We start from the raw sequence: 18,938 nt of genomic DNA on the forward strand, positions 1-18,938 counted from the left end.
ACACCTAACCTCTCTGTGCCTCTATTTCTTCAATGGCAAACAGGGACACTAGCAGCCCCCACATCTGGGCACAGTGGCCTGAAGGTTAAAGTCAACGGCGGCACGAGACCTACAGCAAAAGCTCTGAGCAGGGAGGGCAGGGAGCTGCCCAGAGAGTTCCACCACCATCTCCCCTCTGGCCACCGAGGAAACCGAGGTTCATGGTGACCTGGCCCAGGTCTGTTGGACTCATGGTCCTTCTCATCCCCAAGATCAGAGGGCTGCCACCAGGGAAGGAGCTGGCCCCTAGACACAGCCCAGGAAGCACACAGGGAAGGATGCCCTGGGGACTTCGGTATGTTATTGCAAAGAAAAATTTATTGCTATTTGAACCCTGCTTTCATGCCCCATTTCCCAGAAAATGAGCCACGGGAGACACCAGGAGAGGGAGGAGACCGTCCTCCTTGCACAAAACCCACACCCTCGGATGCCGTCCTCAGTGAGGGTGGCTGGGGGCCAACCAGGGGGCCCACCCGCAGAGTGGCAGAGGAGGCAGGTTGACCCTGCGGACGTTGAGCTCTGTGGCAAAGGTCCTGGCCTTCTGGTAGAAGAGGAGCGACTTCTCACGGTCCGGGAGGAAGTTGTGGGAGACGGTGGCCGGCCGCGTGTAGATCTTCAGCTGTGCCTTCTTGTTGCCCAGGTCCACGGCGGCTGCCAGTGCCAGCTGGTAGTACTCAAACAGGTCCTGAAGGGGACAGGTCATGCTCAGCAAAAGGGGGACTCGGAGCCCGTCTTCCCAGAGGCCGTTCCTGTCTCCAGGTCATTCCACGTGTCCAGCCAATGCTGGCTCACCCCATGAGCCCCGAAACGTGTTACACTGCTGTGGTCTCAGCTGCAGGAAGTGGGGATGACCCTGACACCACTGGAAGCCTTCCTGACTGCCCCTACGCCCCACTCACCCCAACCGTCCTGCCCCAGTGCCACCCTCTCCGCAGGCAGTGGCTGCTTTCCCCATGGGCTGAGGTCAGGGCAGATCCTGCCTGCTCTGAGAGTTCCATGCAGGACCCGTGGCTCCGAGCCACAGCAGGGGCACAGCGTTGAGTGACCCAGGCTCCCCTCTGGCCCCTGTCCATGCTGACCATTTCCAGGCCCTCCACGGGACAGGCCAGGTACAAAACCATCTCACAGGTGTCCTCTCTGGCAATGTTCCCTGAAATATTGACGGAGTGTGACGCCCCAGACATCCAGTCCCATTTTCAATGCATCTTTGGCCCAAACTCACCATCCCTGGGTTGGGATGCCGCCTCCCAGACCTCCTCCTTCACCCTCCCATCCCCCACCCGGCTTCTCCCCAGGCGCCTCCTCCACATGGGGGTCACCCAAGGAACCTCTCTGAGACCTATGCCTGGCCTGTCCCTCTTTACCATCTCAAGATGGCTCCCAGGGTCAAGGACAAAGTCCAAGATGCAGCAAGTCCATTCCCCCACTGCCCCGCCCCACACACGGAGCAGGGGCGTGAGAAGGCCCCGAGTCACCGCCACTGCTCATCCAACGCCCCCGGCCCAGCCGAACACTGGACTCTGTGCTGGGTGCGTGGCTGAGCCTAACGTCCTTGCTCCCAGTCTGAGGGACCTGGGAGTAAACACTGACCACACAGGGTGGCCCAGGCTGTGGCAGAGGGAAGCCCAGGAGCCTGTGGGGGGCCCAGGAGGCCCCAGACTCAGCCGGGGGTGGAAGGCAAAGGCTTCCTGAAGGGGTGGGGGCAACCCAACTAAACAGGAAGGAGCCAGCCAATGCATATGTCTCTGCATGTGCCTGTGCGTGTGCTTGTGCGTTTGTGTGCCTGTGTGCATGCCTGTGTGTGCGTGTGCCTGTGCCCGTGTGCATTTGCGTGTGCATTTCCATGTGCCTGTAGTGTGTACAACAGCTAGTGAGTGGCAGGCTGAGCCAGGACACACCTAATCTTCCCTATTCCAGGGCTCACTCTCACGTGTACACTAAAGGCGACCCCATTTTAGAGGCAATCGGCAAAGATGCCCATTTACCCCTGCCTCTCTGCCAGCCTTCCAGGCCCCATGCAGCCCGGAGTTTTCTCCTACTCCTCTGGGCCCTGGGTCCAGAGCCTCCTATACAAGGAGGAGGGTGTAGCCTTGGAAAGACAGCCGCCCTTAGGGAATTCCAAGGGGACCTCCCTGTGGGAAGCTGGCCTGCACTGACAGCATAGTCACGATGAGGCCCAGAGGGCTGTGCATGGGAAGGAGGTGAAGGAGGCCTCTGCCCCTCAACCCCAACCGTGGACTTTGGCCTCTCAGGTACTACTTGGCCCTTTCCTTCCTCCTGGGCAGGCGGAGTGGGCGGCAGCCTTGACCAAGAGAGATAAAGGCCTCTTCTGGGAGGCCCGTCCCCCTGGGTCCCAGGCGAGCCCCTGAGTGGTGAGCAGCGTCCCTCTGGGTCTGACACTTGGCACCTCCCTGTCTGGCTGGGACTTGGGAGGCCACAGGGACCACTTCTGACCACCAGGTGTCGCCAGCACTGGGCGGGGGCCTCCCGGGCAGCCCCAGGCCTGCGGGTGGGGGATACGGGGCGAGGTCGTAGGGCTGCCCCAGATCCTCATGTTGTTCTAAGGACCCCAAGATCTCGGCCCCTGGACTGGAGTGCCCTGGCCCCTCAGCCCATAAGGAGCACTGATGCGGTGCCGGTGCGATGCTGAGGAGGGGCGGTGCCTGCTGGGCAGAGGGGTGGAGACACGCCAGGTCTGAACCTGACAGTCCCAGCTCTCCACCCCTGCAGGGCTGGGGGCAGAGGGAGCACAGCACCTCCGCTCCAGACAGACCCGACCCAGCAAGGCCTCAGCCTGGCTGGCTGGGGCCCCGCCCCACTGCACCTGCCCTGAGCTGGGGTTTCCCTGTCTGTGAACCCGATGGTAAGACACTGGTCCCACCCCACCCTTCCTGGGTGATGTGAAGGTTCAAGGTGTCTCGGGACTCCAGGAAGGAGTTGCTCAGTACAGGCTGGCACCCTGGGCAGGCTTCCTAGAGGAGGCGTCAGGATTTGGGTTGGATCTTGCAACGTGGATTCAATGTCAGGATGATGTGGTCCTCCGAAATGTCCTTCTCCTGACCCTGTTTTCTTTGTTAAATGCAACTTGACACTTGACTGTCAAGACTCAGTTTTGGTGTCACCTCCTCCAGGAGGGTCCCCCTGACTACAATCCGCCTTCTTTACCCAGGGGCCACCATTGCCCACTCATGTGTCAGCCTCCCTGGCTGAGACTGAGTTCTTGAGGGTGGGGCCTGGCCAGCTTGGGAGCTGGGTTGTATCTGCTAACATTGCCGGTTCCTCCAGCCGCATGCAGAGCTCCAGGGAGGCCACTGGGCCATTCCTAAGGTAGGCTGGAACCCAGGCCTCTGAGGTCTGGGTGGAGATCCCACTCCAAGGGGGCCGGGAACACCCCGAGCCCTGCCCTTCCCCACCCACCTTCAGGTCATAGAAGATGATGTCACCGAGCACCAGGTACACCTTCACGTAGTAGAGGGTCTCCTCGTCGAACTCCAGTGGCGAGTTGCAGAGCTACAGGGCCTTGAGGTAGAAGTGCTCCGCCAGCTTGCCCTGGCCCAGCTGATGGTGCAGGGTGGCCAGGCGGTGGTAGGCCACGTGCTCGTTCAGCCCGTCCCCTGGGGTGCAAGCCAAAGGGGCAGGTGTGAGGAAGTGGCTCCCTGGGGCAGGGAGGGCACAGGCCCCTCAGGAGCAGGTATGCAGACCCCGGGCAGCACCTGGCTTGCCTCCAGGCACCTGCAGTCACCTGGGCAGCTCTGGCCAGTCCCTTCCAGGTTCCCAGACTCACTTTCCCATCTGCAAAGCAGAACTAATAAGGCCTGCCCCTGTCTACTGTGAGGCTTTGGCAAAGTCGGACTTGGATGGCCCAGCTCTGTGCCTACACATAGCCACCTGCCTTTGCTCACTGGTTTTAACCAGGGGAGCCCAAAAGCCATGCAGTCCAGGTGCTCCCGGGTACCCCGGCTCCAGGCAACCCACAGACGTGACATCCGACTCCTCCTGCGTGTGTCACAATCAGAGCCCCCTACTTTGGGGAGTCAGCTGCACACCTACTGTGTACTGGGCCACGGGGCACAAGGTGCTGGGGCATGCGGCCTGCCTAGGGTTCCCTGTCTCTGGAGGGGGACAGACGACCCTGGCACAGCACCAGGGGATGCCCGGCCTTAAGGTGCCGACTGCTGGAAGGAGAACTGGGATTTTATCAGCCAGAGAGCCGTGTGGTTGATGAGGTTGGGTAGGGCACAAGAGAAAGGGAATGTGCCACTCAGCCTGGCACATACAGGGACCAACGAGATGCCTGGCATGTCTGGAAGGCAGAGGGCACACTGGGCGGCCCTTGTGGTCAGCAGCGGGAACAGGCAGAGGAAACAGAGCTCAGTCAGGCAGGGAGCTCTGCACTGCGTGAGACACCTCGGGCCGTGCCCCACAGCTAGACGGGGAAGCCAGTTGGGCAGATCTGCCTGCCTGGACAGGAGACCAGGAAAATCCAGCAGCTGTTTCAGCTCCTGCCCTGCAGACCTGGAGGCTGGGCTCTGGCAAAGTGTGGGTCCTGGCAGGGTGGGGGCTCAGGGGACTTACCCAGAGTGATGCTGGGTGCTAGGGCCATGTAGGCAAACTCCAAGCCATCCTGGGGCTTCTCCAGTGTGGCCAGGAGTGCCACCAGCTTGTTGCACAGCTGTAGCTGCAGCTCCGCCTTGCAGTTGCCCGTAGTCACTGCCAGGGCCAGGACCCGGTCCTACCACACAGGCAGGTGGCTCAGGTTTCCCACAGCACCCACCTTGCCCAGTGCCCTCCTCAGAGCTCAAACATGTGCTTGGAGCTTCCCACGCCCCAGCTACCCTTGCACCTCCACACAGCTCTGTGCTTTGGGATAACACACAGTTCAGACACCCAAGTTGGGGGCTGAAGAGTCACCTGAGGCCCATCCAGCTACACCCAGCAGCCTCAGACCAGCCTTTCCCACCTGGGCACCAGGGGGTCTGGCTGGGGGGAGCCAGCACTCCTCTCTGCTCTAAAAACACCGCATTTATCTGTGCCCAGGGCTGAGCCACACCGTGAGCTCAGAGGAAGGGAGAAGCCGTCCCACTTCGGGGTGCAAGCAGACCTGGGCCTCCCACTGACATGCTGTGTGTCCTTTGACATGTCCCTGTGCCTCTCTGAGCCTCAGTTTCCTCATCTGGAAGATGGGGACAGAACTTCCAGCTCATGGTTGCTTGAGATCATCAGGTACAAGGGTAGAGCCATTGTCACATCCAGGCCCCAAACGTTTGTCCCGGGCAGGGGCATGGTCAATATCATTCCCGGTGAGACCACTTGGAAACTAAGCATGTGCATGGGTGGCCCTGCCTCCAGGTGGGAGGCCTCTGCCCTGCCACACCTGTGCCTCAGCCCTCCAGGTGCTCCCCTGAGGCCCACCCACATCAGCCCACAGGCCAACTCACCCGGTAGAAGGACACGGCTTTCTCCCGCTCCCAGGCCCCATTGAAGAAGATGTCTCCAGCTGCCTCAAACAGCTCCAGCCCCAGGCTGGGGTCGCCTGTGTACAGGACCACATTCTGTGCCACCTGAAAGGAGACAGAAGTTCCCTCAAGACCCACACCTGGCGAGGTGGCCACGCCCACCTTTGCAAGCCTCCTTCCTCTCACACACTACAGGTACACCTGAGCATTTTTCAGGCTCTGTGCATTAGGGATGCCCCCACCACTGGCGTGAGGACAATGAACTGATGCACCTGAGTGCCAGGAGGTGACTGAGCAGCTGCAGCCCAGGAGCCCGACACCCGTGAATCCTACCACCAGGGCTAGGCCTAGCCCACTCCGCCTGTACTCAAACCAGTCTCCGTGGCCCCCAGATAGCTGGGACCCCATCCCCTGGCTCCTTTCTGGGTTGCCACATCCCTGCCACATCAACAGTGTTTGTGGGTGGGCCTGGTCCCCTCTTGGCCATGAGCTCTTGATCCCTCTCCTCAGCTCAAGGAGGTATATAGCAGGTGCTCAATCACGAAAGCTTCACCAGGCTGGTGAGCTTCACAATTTGTTCCAGATCACACTGTGTTTGGGAAAGCCGCTGAAAACAGCCACTATGATAGATTCATTTTGTAAGGAGATGTGCCACGTGTCGCTTGGAGCAAGTTCTTCTGTGTGTTAACTGAGTGGTCACATTATTTGAGCATGTGCTGTACACCAGCAGGTGCTGGGCACTGTGAGGGGCCGCGCCTCTGCCCTCAGGGAGAAGATGCTGGCCACTGGGGGAGGATGTGCAGGAACCAGTTGGAGGGAGGGAAAAGGCACACAACAGGTGCTCAGCAGTGGCTTAGGAATGAGTGGATGGATGGATGAATGGATGAGGAGATGTAGACACATGGATGGATAGATGGGTGTGTGGATAGATTAATTTTGGGATGGATGGATGGGTGGATGGATGGATGGATGGATGGATGAATGGATGGACGGACGGATGGGTGGATGGACGGACGGATGGGTGGATGGACGGACGGATGGGTGGATGGATGGATGGATGGATGGGTGGGTGGGTGGAATGATGTATGTATGTCTGCATGTATGTATGGGTGGGTAGATAATGTATGGATGGGTGGAGGGTAGATGATGTATGTGCATATTGATGGCTAGATGGTGGATAGACGAATGTATGGATAAACCAATGGACAGATAGATGAATGGAGGGATGGAGTAATAGGTAGAGTAGTGGGTGGATGGATGAATGATGGATGGATGGACGAACAGTGAATGGATGGATGGGAGAAAGGATGGATGATGGAAGGATGGATGATGGATGGATGGATGAATGAATGGGTGGATGGATGATGGATGGATGGAAGGATGAACAGGTGGATGGATGGATGATGGAAGCATGGATGGATAATGGAAGCATGGTTGGATGATGGATGGATGGATGAATGGATAAATGGATATGTGGATGGATGATGGATGGATGGAAGGATAAACAGGTGAATGGATGGATGATGGAAGGATGAATGGACGGATGGATGGATGAACAGGTGAATGGATGGATAGACGGGTGAATGGATGGATAAAAGGATGGAAGAATGATGGATGGATGAATGGACAGATGGATGAATGGACAGATAGACGGATGATGGATGGATGGATGATGGATGGATGGATGGATGGATGGATGGATGGATGATGGATGGATGGAAGGATGAACAGATGAATGGATGGATGATGGAAGGATGAATGGATGAATGGATAAATGGATAGATGGATGAATGATGGATGGATGGAAGGATGAACAGGAGGTGAGTGTGATGGATGGATGAATGATGGATGGATGAATGGTGGATGGATGGAAGGATGAACAGTTGGACGGATGGAAGGATGAACAGGTGGATGGATGAAAGGATGAACAAGTCGATGGATGGAAGGATGGAAGGATGAACAGGTGAATGGATGGTTGATGGAAGGATGAATGGACGGATGGATGGATCAACAGGTGAATGGATGGATAGACGGGTGAATGGATGGATGATGAATGGATGGATGATATAAGAATGGATGATAAAAGGATGGATGATATAAGAATGGATGGATGAATGGACAGATGGATGGATGATGGCTGGATGGATGATGGATGGATGAATGGATAAATGGATGGATGGATGGATGATGGATGGATGGAAGAATGAACAGGTGAATGGATGGATGATGGAAGGATGGATGATGGAAAGATGGATGGATGATGGAAGGATGGATGGATGAATGGACGAACAGGTGGATGGATGGTGGCTGAATGAATGGATGATAAAAGAATGGATGAATGATGGATGGATGGATGGATGGATGGATGGATGGATGGATGGATGATGGATGGATGAATGGAAGAAAGAACAGGTGAATGGAAGGATGAACAGGTGAATGGATGGATGAACAGGTGAATGGATGGATGCTAGAAGGACGGACGGATGGATGGATGGAAGGATGAGCAGGCGAGTGGATGAATGACGGAAGGATGGATGGATGATAGATGGATGGATGGATGATGGATGAATGGATGGATGGAAGAATGAACAGGTGAATGGATGATGGAAGGATGGAAGAATGGATGGAGGGATGGATGGATAGGTGAATGGACGGATCATGGATGTATGGAAGATGGTTGGATGGATACTGGAAAGATGGATGGAAGGATGGATAGAAGGATGGTCGAACAGGTGAATGGATGGACGAAGAGGTGAACAGAAGAATGATGGATGGATGGATGGATGGATAGAAGGATGAACAGTTGGATGGATGATGGAAAGATAGATGGAAGGATGGATGGATGGACGAACAGGTGAATGGATGGACGAATAGGTGAATGGGTGGATGGACAAGTGAATGGATGGATGATAAAAGGATGGATGGATGATAGATGGATGGAGGGATGGATGATGGATGGATGGATGGATGGATGGATGCTTGGAAAGACGAACAGGTGAATGGATGGATGATGGAAGGATGGAAGGATGGAAGGATGGATGGATGGAAGGACCCACAGGTGTATGGGAAGACGACGGAAGAATGGATGGATGGATGGATGGATGGATGATGGATGTATAGATGGAAGGATGAGCAGGTAAATAGATGATGGAAGGATGAATGGATGGGTGGATGGAGAGTCAACAACACAGGGGTCCTCCTGCATCCCTTGCCACTCACCTGGATGTACAGGTCCACCAGCTCGCTCTGCCGCAGGATGTAATAGATCTTCCCTGCTTGCAGCCAGGCATGCGCCTCCTTCTCTTCCTTCTGAAGGTCAATGAAAATCCCCAGACTTCCTTGGTGTAGTCCAGAGTGGATTTGCAGGCCCTGGAATCAGACACAGGTGTCAGAACAAGGGTTCTCATCCTCCTGGAACCAGTCTGCCTCCTCCCGTGGGTCTGGTGACAGATGAATCTAGAATGTGCGGACTGGGAACGGCCCTCTTGTGTGTGCAGTGTTCTGCTCTTCCCAGGCTGCTGGGAGGGCCAGGGTGAACACACATGGCATGGAAAAGATGAAGGACATCCTTCAGAGGGAATCGAGCATCATGCTGCCCTGTGGCAGGAGGAGTGTGCTAGTCCATCTCCCCTGCCTCCCAGACATGACCTGTGTCTTCTCCAGACGCACCAGGAGCCGTTAGTGTTCAGAGGCTATCTGGGCCGATGGTTCTCAAGGTGTGCAGGCATCACAGTCACCTGGAGGCCAGTCCTTATAGCTTGCTGGCCCTGCCCACAGAGCTTCCGGCTCCACAGGCCTGGGGCAGGCCATAGAACTCCCACTTGCCACAAGCTCCTAGGTGACATGGATGCTGTTCTACTGGTCCAGGGACTACACTTTGAGAAGCATGGCTCTAGCACACTGGCCCATTTTCCTTCTGTGAACCTGAGACCAAGACTGGAGGCAGTCTCCCGGGTCCCCATGGAATCTGGCTCCTTCCCTGCCCTCTCAGTAAGTCTGACACTCGAGGGGGTGTGACTGCAGCAATGTCACTGGGCCCTGTGGGTGGGGTGGCCAGGGCCATGGTTACCCCACCAGGTCAGGATGCTTGGGGGAAGCCGAGTAGGCCACATATGGGACGTGAGACCTTGAAACCCTGTCCCAGGGAAGCAGGTGACACAACTGGCTCTGTCTTCTGTGGGAGAGAAGCCACAGGTGGCTGCTGTGGTCACATTTAAGGGGACAGATGAAGGCCAGGAGTGAAGATTCAGGGCAGGCAGAGGTCAGAGGACAAAAGCCATCATAGTAGGAAGAACAGCCCAGAGTGCACGTACTGCCTCTGCTGGGGTTGAGATGACCTTTGACCCAACAAGGGAGGCTCAAGCTGGGACTCACGGGCCAGCAGCAGCCCTGGGACGACCCCAGGCCCACCAGCTCAAAACATCTGATGCCAAGGAACCAAATGATCAAAAGGAGAGGGGTTGCTGGTGTCCTGGGCCAGCTTCCCTTTGCCCCCCTCCCTGCCCTGCCCACCCCCACCTCCACCACTGCAAAGCCAGCCCTTACCGCTTGGTGCCCAGGGACAGGTAGAGTTGACTGATGGTCTCCAGGAGCTGCCCCTCCAGCACCTTGCCGGCCACCTTGCGGGCCAGGGAGAGCTGGAACTCATGGTAGATGACACACTGGGCCTCGGTGGGCATGACGGTGCTGTAGAAGTAGCACAGCCGGTGGACGGCCCGCAACTGGCCTGGGCAGAAGACAAAATGGAAGACGTTAGTCTCCCAGCATCGAAGCGAGGCTGGCTGGGCTCGGAGGCCCCTGCGCCGTGCTTGCCTCTTTCACACCTCTGTGAGCCTGGGCCCCATAGGCGGGGAGACTGAGCGCAGACAGGCCATGCACCCGTGCCAGGGCAGACGCCGAGCACACAGTCACATGGGCACACCTTGGTGCAGAGGCTCATGGTAGAGGCCAGCCTTCTTTACAACTCCCAGGGCCGAGGTCCTGGCCAGGCTCGGCCCCTGCACCAGGCCATCTATTTCTGCTTCACAAAGCCCCTCAGGCCAGGACCAGGGCTGCCTTCAGCCTGAGCTGATGAGGCCAGGGGCACAAGTAGCCCCTGTCGCCGATGGAACGCTGAGAGAGCAAAGCCAAGCGTCATGTCTGCCACACATGGCATCATGTTGGGGGAATGGGGTTCAAAGCCGGGCCCTGGTGTTCCCACACATGCTTCTCTCATGCAACCAGGCTCCCAAGCCACATGCTCACTGGCCTCTCCCAAAGCCAGGGCGCTGGGAACGGTGGAAAGTTTCTGATTTTCTAGTGCCAGAAACATTCCGGAGATTAACACAGGAAACCAGGTACGCCAAATGGACATCTGTTACACACGCCACCCAACAACAGCTGAATACACAGTCCTCTCGAGCACCCAGGGGACATTCCCCATGACAGACCATGTGCCAGGCCACAAAATGAGCCACAGTGAATGGAGAAGGACTGAGACCGAAGCAGAGGTGTTCTTCAGCTGTACTGGCACGAAACTGGAAATCAACAGTGAAGGAAATGTGAGAAATTCAAAAATATGTGGAAATTACACACTCCTAAACAACCAGTGAGTCAAAGAGACCATCAGGGAAACTGAAAACTAATTTGAGAAGAATGCAAACAAATGCACAGCCCGGGACAGCGCAGTGGTTCACGCCTGTCATCCCAGCACTGTGGGAGGCCGAGGTGGGAGGATCGCTTGAGTCCAGGAGTTTGAGATCAGCCTGGGAAACATGGTGAAATCCCGTCTCTATAAAAAAATAAAATATAAAAATTAGCCGGGTGCAGTGGTGCACGTCTGTAATACTAGCTACTTGGGAGGCTGAAGCATGAGAATGGCTTGTACCTGGGTAGAAGTTGCAGTGAGCCAAGATTGCACCACTGCATCCCACCCTGGGCATTAGAGCAAAATTCTGCCTTTTAAAAAAAAAAATAGCACAGTGTATCAAAAATTCCAAGATGCAGCTAAGGCAGTGCTGAAAGGGAAATTTATAACTGTAAATGTCTACATTCAAAGAAAGAAGAAAAATCTCAAATCAAAAACCTAACCTTCCACCTTGAGAAACTAGAAAAAGAATGAACTAAACCCAAAGCAAATAAAAGGAAGAAAATAATAAACATGAGAGTGGAAATGGGAAGTAAAAATACAGAGAATGGAAAAACAAAAGAGATAATCAACAGAACCAAAAGTGAGTTTACTGAAAAAAATAACAAAATTAACAAATCTTTCACCAGACTGACCAAGAAAAGAAAGATGGGACACAAATGACTAAAATCAGAGACTGAGCTCCATGGCTGACGCCTGTCATCCCAGAGCTTTGTGAGGCCGAGGTGGAAGGATCGCTGAGGCCAGCATTCAAGACCAGCCTGGGGGAACATGATGAGACCCCATCTCTAATAAAAAGAAATAAATAAAAAATTAAAAACCCAAGTTTCTCAAATCAGAAATGAAAGAGGAAACATTATTGCCGACCTGACAGAAATAAAAGGATTCCATGAAAACACTACGAACAATTGTACACCAACAAATCAGACCATCTAGACACAACAGCCAAGCTCCTAGAAGGACACAAACTACCAAAAGTGACTCAAAAATGACCCCGAGTAAGCATGTGGGGTAGCAGCCCCGCCCTCGGTCTCCTCGACCGTTCAGCGCGGGGTGGGGAGACAGGAAAGCATGATCCCCGTTCCCTGGCCTGCATTTCCAAGTCTGAATCCCCCAGCACCCTGGGGAGGGCCTCCTAGGAGGAGGTGCCACAGGCTATTATGCCACGAGCAACCGGAGGCTGCAGTGGGGGCTGGGGCGCTGGATTCCTGGAGGGTCTCCTTCCAGTCAGAGAATGCCCCTGGGGAAGAAGCCTGGGTCTGAACCGGGGCCCCTTCACACGGTCCTTTCCAAAATCTCATCCCTCCTAGGGCCAGGAGTGGGTGCCAGGCCTGTGCTGGGAAATGGGCAGATTTGGCCACAGCCCCTGGGACTCTGGTCCAGGCCACAGGAGGCATCTCTGAGTGGTCTCACTATGCCATGACAAACCGCTGCAAGGCAGAGGGGACCCACAACAGTATCCCTTGTCTCGGCCATTTCCCTGGACTCAACTTCCTCATCTATCCTCTGCGGCCTAGATTTCAGACAGCCCTGCCCACCTACTGTCTGTCTGTTCACTGCTCAGTCTGCAGTGACTGTTCGATTGCACTCCATGGCTCCCCAGAGCTCTTGGGGAAAAGGCCAAGCCACAGCCTGAGGCCCCAGGCCCTGCTTAGCTCTCCAGAAGAGCTTCTCACCATCCAGCACCCAAACCACCCACTCCTAACTCTGCACCTCCCTGCATAAGCCCTGCTCACTCACCCCCGCTCACACCCCACTTATCCCCGCTCACACTTCCGCTCACTCACCCCAATCACACCTCCGCTCACTCACCCCCAGTCATCCCCGCTCACGCTCCCACTCACTCACCCCATCACACCTCCACTCACTCACCCCCACCCACTCATCTCCATTCACACTCCCGCTTACTCACCCCCACTCACACCACCACACCCCACTCATCCTCGCTCACACTCCTGCTCACTCACCCCCATCACACCTCTGCTCACTCACCCCCACTCACTCATCCCTGCTCACTCACCCCAATCACACTTCCGCTCACTCACTACCACTCACTCATCCCCGCTCTCTCTCCCGTTCACTCACCCCCACTCACCCACCCCCACTCAATCACCCCCGCTCACACCCCCTTCATCCCCGCTCACTCATCCCCACTCGCTCACCCCTGCTCACACCCCACTCATACCCGCTCACACTCCCACTCACTCACCCCAATCACACCTCCGCTCCCTCACCCCCACTCACTCACCACCACTCACCCACACTCGCTCATCCCTGGTCCTTCACACAGGCTACACCACCAGCCCCTCCCCCACCACCTATTACTTGACTAAATCCTCTCAACCCTCTGGTCCCAGACTAAAGAGGCTTCCCTAACCCGGGGCCAAGTGCTGCCCCGCCATCACACCACTTACCCTTTTGTGGCTTCTCTGGCCTAAAGCTCACATTCCCACGCTCAGTCCCTGCCACCCGAGGACCCCACAAGCCCCATTTGTGGGTGGGGCCTGGCACACAGTGCACAACGAGCTGCTTTTGCATGAACTGCTCTGCGGCTTTGGGCAATCACCTGCCCCGTGTCCTCTGTGAAGTGGGATGACAAGTGCGCAGGCTGCCAACATACCAAGCAGATAACACGGGCACAAGAACCGGCGTTCACGGCCTGGCTCATGGAGGGGCCCCAAGTCCCAGCTCAGCAGAGCCTGCCTTGATCCCAGGGTTATGGCTAGGGATTCCCAGCACGCAGGACTTTCCGTGCTCAAGGCAGCATGGTCCCTGGGCAAACTGGGAAGAGCTGGCTGCCCCAGTAGGGCAGACAGCCTAGCCCTGTGTGGGAACCGCCTGTCTCCAGGGCGCTTGCCAACATCTGCTGCTGGCCATGACTCAGCACTTTCAATGGTGGAAAAACCACCACTTGTTTCTGAATCACAAACCCCAGGTGTGCCCTGACCTGAGTGGCCCCGGAAGGAGCACATGAGGAACCGGGGCACTCACTCTCCACATGGCCCATCCCCACAGTGACCAGAAGGGCCCACTCATAGTAGCCTTTGCTACTATGGACCCTGGTGGGTGCAGAGGTGGCCCAGCTGCAGGAGCACGTGGTGAAGTCCCGGCCACACTCCCTGCAGGACAGCCTCGATAACAGCCGTACGGCCTCCAGGAGGTAGTGCTGGGCCATGCTGCTGGCACCCGCGTGCAGGCACAGGGTCCCGAAGTTGGCCAGCACCACTGCCTGGTTCCTCCGCTGGCCCAGGTCCTGAGCTGCCCGCAGGGTGTGGTAGTAGCCCTAGGCTGCCTGTCTCGTCCGGCCCAGCAGGGCAAGGGCTACTATGCCTTCAGAGCCACGTCTCTCTCTTGTCATCTAACCCATTTAAACTCTCCTTTCAAACTCTATGCCAGACCTAACCACTTCTCACCTTTCTCATCATTTCCAACCAGGTCCAGCCCTCATCATAGCGCTCTGGGTTACTGCAAAAGCCTCCAAAATCGCCAGGCACAGTGGCTCATGCTTGTAATCCCAGTACTTTGGTAGGCCAAGGTGGGTGGATCATCAGAGGTCAGGAGTTCAAGACCAGCCTGGCCAACATGGTGAAACCCCTTTACTAAAAATACAAAAAATTAGCCAAGCATGGTGGTGGGTGCCTGTAATCTCAGCTATTCAGGAGGCTGAAACAGGAGAATCACTTGAACTCAGAAGGCAGAGGTTACAGTGAGCCGATATCGTGCCATTGCACTCCAGGCTGGGTGACAAGAGCGAAACTCCATCTCAGAATGTTAAAAAAAAAAAAAAAGCCTCCCAACCCACGTCTCTCCTTCCACCTTTCACCCTGCCCTGCATTCTACCTTCCACTCTCAAACATTTCAGAAAAAAAAAAATTATATCCACAGAGAGAGAAAGAGAAAGTAGAAATGGGGTGAAATGTTTGGGGAATCTGAGGGAAGAGTATATGGGAATTCTCTGTACTATTTTTTCAACTTTTCCATAAGTCTGGAGTATTTTGAATTCAAGAGTTAAACAAAGAAAAAACAAAAACAAAAACAAAACTAAAACACTGTCTCCCTTTGTGAACCCATCCTGTCTTTCCCCTGGCAACTGAAGGACGCTCTCAACTAACACATCTATTTTTTCATGAACACTAAAAGAACCCTTGCCTAGTTTTGACTTTCTGTGCTTGGCAGTAGAAGTGTGTGTGTGTGTGTATATATGTGTGTGGTGTGTGTGTGTATATAGAGAGAGGGAGAAATACTTATGTGTTTATATATATAGTATATTTACATTGGTAATGTATATAAATATAAATATATGTGTGTTTGTAGATATATATAGTACATACCCCATAGCCTGTCCTTAACCTGTTTTAAACTTAGTCGGAAAAACACATACGTAAGCAGAGAATTTCAAAACAATATGATGAATATTTTGATCGAGGGATGTGTTGCTATGGAACACGCTGCTAAGACACAAAACCTCCTAGATGGGGCAATGAATGAACGAAGTTTTGCACCTATAGGCACCCCCTCTGATATCACCTCAAACGTTTATAGTTATATGCTTTTGCTTCCCCCAGGACCTCTGTTTCATAAGGGTTAGTCCTAGAGCCCAGCGAGTTCCTACTACAGCTGGCACACATATGCCATTCAAGAAACAGTGGCTGAGTGAATGACAAGTTAAGAACCATTTGTCAGCCAGTGCCCAGTAACATAACATGCACTGGTATGCAAATTATATTTTTGTTGAAAACAAGGGCAGGATCACAAATTATCTTTCCAGAGAAAGCAAACCTCAAAAGCTTCTTTACCCTACTAAAGCACGTTCTAAGAAGCTCCCCTTATATAAAAGAAAACCTCCTCATTCGTTATCAATGGCATGTAAACCTAATAAGCCTTCACCTCTGATGACATCTCTTCCATCCCCAGGGCTAGAGGAAGGAGGTTCTGGAAACCCTGGTAGTTGTGAAGGTGGCTCCCAGCTCTGACAGTCTTGAACCCTGTGGGCGCGGGGGTCACACAGCAGAAGAACAGAGGAAAGCATCATCAGGCTTCAAATATGTTTGAACCAGAGATGGCAAATAGGCTGCAGCCAACTGAAAACACCAGAGATTCATGGTGGCCACCTGAGGGGTTGTGCTCTTAAAAAACAAAAATTAAAATTAAAAACTAAAAAATTAAAAAAGGAAGGGGTCAAGAATCCATCAGGTCTGACTGAGATGTGTATCAGTGACTAACACCCCGTATGGTAAAAGTACTCCGGTGCGCTTTGGGTACTCACAGCTTCAGCAGTATTCAAAGGCGTGTGCTTCCCTAAGACTAAGCCACGGGAATACCCCCCCAGCAACACTGCCAGGAGAAACGTCTCACATGGATTTGGCTAGAAATACAGTTGTCTTTAACAAATTAACACTGAATACATCCTGACTTATTAGAGCCTGTGAGAATGACATTCTCAATGATAACAGTTATCACTACAATCTCCAAACATCTGTGATCCTACAAGGAGGAACTGTGACAGCGCAGGCCACGTGTCCAGACTGCTTCCCAGACTGCCTGTTACAATATAAAAGAAATGAAATCCCCCCAAAAATGTCTTCACTCACATTTAGCCAGTTGTTCCTTTGTGTGCATCTCTGTGCTAAAATGGCCATTCTTCCCCACAGCCTGAAGTCATACGCTAAAATCAATGAGACTCACATGAAGCCAGAAATGTGCAGATGCCAAGGAAACCAACACAAACGAAATGGGCTGGAGAGTGTGGCCAGGAGGATGGTACTTCCCAGGAAGCAATTACTTCATCTCTGCCCATGAAGCAGGCAGCTGTCACTGTCCCCCAGGCCCACGCCAGCCACTCGAAGTAGGTTCTAACCAAACTACCTCCAACAATCAACATAAATACACCACACAATTGGCTTCTGAAAGGACACCTTGCAACCAACAAGAAACTGTAAGCACAACTTTGACAAACTGTGCAACTAAAATCCTTGGGAAGGGATCAACACTGCCACATTTTGACTCAAATACTGTTTCGTGGTAGCACTGCAATAATTCACTGAAACAAAAGAATGAATGAGGAATATGTTTATATAGGAATCAGAGGAAGCTTGACTAATCATTTAAAGAAATAGGTCAAGAAACTGCTAGGTTCAGATGCTACCGTGAGACACTGTCAGGGCCTTAGGCAAATTCACTTCTCTTGGTCCTGTTTCTAGGTTCATCAAAAACCAGCTTTGGACTAGGGAATCTGTTGCTTTCCAATGCCTTCCTTCTGCGATTTCAGCCCAGATTTTAGGACTGCTCTCCCACTTGGTATATGAAAGCATTTTCTATGTATAATAGCAAGAGTACATTTCTGTGTTGAATGCAGTTTGGGACCTACTCTATGAGGCAGAATATCATCATGTAATGTTAAGCATGATGACAAGGCGTACTCTAGATAAGGATAACACATAAGACGTGGCCATACACCTGTGCGTGCCTGGCAGGGAGATGGGGAAGTCTCATTTAATGAAGCCGGGGTGCCTGTTGCACCTTAACATCCTCAGTCCACATCAAGTTCACAACGTCCTTCTGACATCCAACCACAGGTATCACATACTTTTCCATACTTTCCACCCAAGATTAAAATATGCAGAGCACCGTGATAAAGACGCCTCCATCCCCAGCATGTGGGCTCTCATTCTGTAGAATTACATACTTTCGGGGCAAAATGGTGACCAGGTTGCAGCGGCAAGCAAGACTGGGCTCCGTGGGGACAGCAGACCCTGCAGCAGCCACCACTCCTGTCGCCACAGTCTGATGCAGCTGCAGAGAAGCTGTGGCTGAGGCCATTCACTTTGTGAGAGAACCGCACAGGAGGGAAAAGCTAGGGAAGGTAGGGAAGAGGGCAATGTCAGGCTTCTGAGCCCAAGCCAAGCCATCGCATCCCCTGTGACTTGCACGTATATGCCCAGATGGCCTGAAGTAACTGATGAATCACACAAGAAGTGCAAATGCCCTGTCCCACCTTAACTGATGACATTCCACCACAAAAGAAGTGAAAATGGCCGGTTCTAGCCTTAAGTGATGATATTATCTTGTGAAATTCCTTTTCCTGGCTAATCCTGGCTCAAAAAGCTCCCACACTGAGCACCTTGTGACCCCCACTCCTGCCCAGAGAACAACCCCCTTTGACTGTAATTTTTTTTACCTACCCAAATCCTATAAAACGGCCCCACCCTTATCTCCCTTCGATGACTCTTTTTCGGACTCAGCCCGCCTGCACCCAGGTGATTAAAATGCTTTATTGCTCACACAAAGCCTATTTGGTGGTCTCTTCACAGGGACGCGCATGACACGCAGGTGCAGAGCCAGGGAAGGATCTGTGATGAGAATAGAAAGGAATGTGCCTCCCTGTACACACGCTCGGATTTTATGACAATGTGCGCAGGAGGCTGAACTGGATGCCTGAGAACATTCCTCCAAGTTCTTTTGCTGATTTTCTAAATATTGGTGTAAAATCTGAACTCAGACAAAAATTTTTTAAATCACTTGACATCTTTGTCTGGTGCTCAGCATCATGTCTACATGATCATCTAGAAAACCAACAACTGTTCTAAGGCTCACATCCTCCTATAAAGTCCTAGGGATTTCACAAGGGAATGCACTTCTCATTCACATCAAGAACACACACAACTACCATTAAAGAAACGCTTAATTTGCTTACACAATGTTTTAAACACCCAGATTTGAAATACAATAGAGAAGACAACTTTTTGATAGCTCTGCTTTCCAAATGCGAACTGCCCATGGAGAAAATAACCTGCCGTGATTTCTAACCAGTCAACCAC

The 18,938-nt window shown here is 53.3% G+C and overlaps 1 protein-coding gene across 17 annotated transcripts in view; it reads right to left on the bottom strand.

Moving 5' to 3' along the window:
• Positions 1-337: 337 nt before the first annotated feature.
• Positions 338-18,938, bottom strand: part of LOC135964636 (uncharacterized) — a 37,114-nt gene continuing 18,513 nt past the window's right edge. For 5 of the 17 annotated variants that reach the window (XM_074000275.1, XM_074000271.1, XM_074000270.1 and 2 more), the window contains 5 exons: positions 10,041-10,221; positions 8,715-8,864; positions 5,478-5,600; positions 3,457-3,653; positions 338-724 (listed from right to left, as the gene is read on the bottom strand). In XM_074000275.1, coding sequence (XP_073856376.1) covers positions 3,479-3,653; positions 5,478-5,600; positions 8,715-8,864; positions 10,041-10,174 — 582 coding nt within the window. In that variant the 5' untranslated portion in view covers positions 10,175-10,221 and the 3' untranslated portion in view covers positions 338-724; positions 3,457-3,478. Of the gene's footprint in view, positions 725-3,456; positions 3,654-4,614; positions 4,772-5,477; positions 5,601-8,714; positions 8,865-10,040; positions 11,266-16,008; positions 16,169-18,938 lie in introns of those variants that run through there. The other 12 variants (XR_012417043.1, XR_012417048.1, XR_010577157.2 and 9 more) reach the window with 10 other exon arrangements.

This window comes from Macaca fascicularis, chromosome 8, assembly GCF_037993035.2.
Source record: "Macaca fascicularis isolate 582-1 chromosome 8, T2T-MFA8v1.1".
NCBI classification, from domain to species: Eukaryota; Metazoa; Chordata; class Mammalia; order Primates; family Cercopithecidae; genus Macaca; species Macaca fascicularis.